This window comes from Anneissia japonica, unplaced genomic scaffold, assembly GCF_011630105.1.
Source record: "Anneissia japonica isolate Jap-2015-1 unplaced genomic scaffold, ASM1163010v1 scaffold2991_len510020_cov192, whole genome shotgun sequence".
NCBI classification, from domain to species: domain Eukaryota; kingdom Metazoa; phylum Echinodermata; class Crinoidea; order Comatulida; family Comatulidae; genus Anneissia; species Anneissia japonica.
The window spans coordinates 422,326-425,418 of record NW_022724693.1 but is presented as its reverse complement, the minus strand read 5'-3'; the positions used below and the strand labels follow the sequence as shown (position 1 = coordinate 425,418).

General features: G+C 40.5%; 1 protein-coding gene across 1 annotated transcript in view; it reads right to left on the bottom strand.

Annotated features, from left to right (window-relative positions):
* LOC117112529 (titin-like) overlaps positions 1-3,093 on the bottom strand; it is a 138,608-nt gene that overhangs the window by 28,755 nt on the left and 106,760 nt on the right. The window contains exons 114-117 of the mRNA XM_033255611.1: positions 2,361-2,660; positions 1,851-2,153; positions 1,456-1,740; positions 996-1,283 (exon numbers count right to left, since the gene is read on the bottom strand). Of these exons, the coding sequence (XP_033111502.1) occupies positions 996-1,283; positions 1,456-1,740; positions 1,851-2,153; positions 2,361-2,660 (1,176 nt within the window). The remainder of the gene's footprint in view (positions 1-995; positions 1,284-1,455; positions 1,741-1,850; positions 2,154-2,360; positions 2,661-3,093) is intronic.

The following is a 3,093-nucleotide window of genomic DNA, read 5'->3' as shown; positions in this document are numbered from 1 at the left end:
CTGTGGCACGCATTGCCATCTGAGGGCCTTCCGACCAAGTCGGGTGGATGGTTTGGGAGGGGGTATCCTAATGAGATTTTTTTTTCAAATAGGACCTCTGGATATCCAGAAATGGCGCTCTCTCAGACTGGAAAAACACTCTTAAGTATTTGATAAAGTACAATTAAGATCTATAAACTCAGCTCAATAAACACTCATTTCATTAGGCCTATTTTTTTTTTTTTTGGTCCGACTGCCCAACAAACTCTGGTCGTCGGAGTGCTTGACATGTCCCATGGGGGTCTACAGCACCCCCCCCCCCCGGATAAGAGACAGCCCCCCCCCGACACCTCGGCTGCCGCCGCCTGGTGTTATATTTAAATTTAACATGATACTAAGGAAAAGGTAAGAAGTTAGGATTTATACACAATAGGCCTACACTAGGCCTAAATACATAGTAGTTTGGCCTAGCCCCCCAGGCCTACATCTGTCCTAGCTAGCTAGTTAGGCGGGCCTAGGGCCTACCTAAATACAGAAATTGTAAATATTTGTTTGGTCCCGGGGTCTGTCTTCCTCAGTTTATTGAATTGACCCATTCGGATCTCATTTTCCTTCTAATTTTGACGTCTTCCACAGCATCCTCGACATCACCGCAGCTATGTTGACGTCGTTCCACTTGGTTGCTTCCTTTGACCCCGACGCTTTGTTCCCCGGACGCGATGTGAACGCACAACCGGAAATCGTAACCGGGCCCGGATTCCGGTCCGGACTCCGGACCGGAATCCGGGCTTGATGTGAACGTAGCTTTAACCATTATGTTTTTAGTACTAATTTCACACTTGCTGCATGTGTATAGACCTAGTCAAAGATATACTGCAAGAAGAGTAACGCTATGCCTAAGTAAGTTAGGGTACTGGTATAATCTATTTTTGTTGGCTCAACACCGATTTCAACAGTAATTGTGGTTCACTTTCTGTAGAAAAACAATACTGAAAATAAACAGAAATAATACTTACTCAAGATGTTAATGAGAATATGTACCATATCAGTGCCTAATTCATTGGCAGCAATAACTGTATAGTTTCCAGCATCGACATTGGTGATTTTACTGATAGATAAGATCGTTTCCCTCTCAGTTTCCTTTATTTCAAATCGTCCACCATCAACTATATCGCGACCACTGTGCTCCCAAGTTATCGTTGGCCTAGGTACGCCAGTGACTGAAACACGGAGCTTTAACACTTCTCCTTCTAGGCAATACAGTGGTGATCGCAATCTTGTCGGAAGTGAAAGTCGCGGTGGCACTAAATGTAAAAGACAAAATGCGATATTAGGAATAGTGACGTATTTTCAATTTAACTTCAAACTCACGTGATATGAACAAACTTTAGACTTTCTGTTCTAAACCAAAACATTAATTCATAATCGTCCTTAGCAAAATTATAAAAAAAACCCACCAAAATACTTTACTCTAACCTTTAATTTGAACGTTGGCAGTTGCTATTCTCATCCCAGCTTTGTTGACTGCCTTTACCATTATCTCGCCAGTGTCTTCTTCATAGACTTCATTGATCGTGATGGTACACACCTTTCCAAAGCTTTTCATTTCATATTTGCGACCATCATGCAACTCCCTGCCATATCGATACCATTTGCAAACCGGCAGAGGGTAGCCTCTAACCTCCACTTCAATTGTTCCGGACTTACCCTGTGCAACAGATATAGTGTGGGGCACCTTCACAATCTCAGGTTCGGTAGACTCTGAAAATGTAAATAATCAACATAATATGTATACCTATAGTTGATTGTAACGGTAAAAGCTGGCTGTGGATGTGAGCTACTTTCTGCATGTTTGTATAAAAAAAACTTACCTCTAGGGTCTTTTGCTACTACACGCTGTGATGGTTCACTCGGTATGCTCAAACCAGCTCTATTTTCAGCAAACACTCTAAACTCGTATTCACTTTCTTCAATGAGATTTTCAATGACGTGATCGGTAGTTTTAACTTCTGATCTATTAGCACGGAACCAACGTGTGCTTGTAGTCTCACGCTTTTCAATAACGTAACCAGTGACTTTGCTTCCCCCATCTGAAGTCGGTGCTGTCCATGAGAGATGAACGGAATTTGCTTGTACATTTCTAAGTGTTGGTTTACCAGGGGCAGATGCAACATCTATATATTGAAAGATGCAAAATTCATTTATTCATTTATTCATTCATTTAGTCTTTATTCAGCCAACAACATAAACAAGTGAATCGAATACAATTAAAGAAAATTTACTAAATATAATATATGACATTATGGATTTTGAAATTTAAAACTGATGATAGAGAGATGACCAATATCATGGAACATCTTATATCAAACTGTGGTTCTTACCAAATGGGCTCTTTGCTTGAATAGATTCTATGCCTTCTAATGGAGCTCCGATACCATCAATATTTTCTGCAGCTATTCTAAAGACGATTGAAATGCCTTGTCGGAGTCTGGAGACAGTAAACGTTGTAGTCGCAGACGTTCCGACCTTCTGCCAGGCATGTTTGTCGGCTTCTCGCATATCAATGTGATAGCGCAATACTTCATTTCCTCCGTCATCTTTTGGTGGTTGCCATGCAATAGCAATTGAGTCCTTCTTTACCTCCTCAGCGGTGATTGGTCCACTTGGTTTCCCGGGTTTGTCTGTAACATAGGTAGGTTTAACACATTCAATAAAACATCTGCCTTCAAATTAATATATACATATATATATTATAAAGCAAAATATATATTAAAAGGCAATACACTGAAAAACAACAATGCTGTGGAAAACAATGGCTGGATCTCAGTAGAGACACAAAAATGATAAGCAACAGCTAAAAAGTAAACGTAAGTAAACAGCCAGAAATAGAACCAGAGCTTTCCGTCCAACACTAGTCCGTCCTCAGTGGCGAGTGAGTGAGGGTAGAAAAAGCTAGATGGTATAAAGTGAGAATTTCATGCAAGCATGATTGGAAACAATAGGCTGGGTGAGATTAGAATAAACAGCCTAAACAAGTAAACAGGAAGGCCAAACCAAAACTTTAGAGGCAAGCCTCAATAAATAAGCCAACTGATTTATCCAGAATAAATTGAA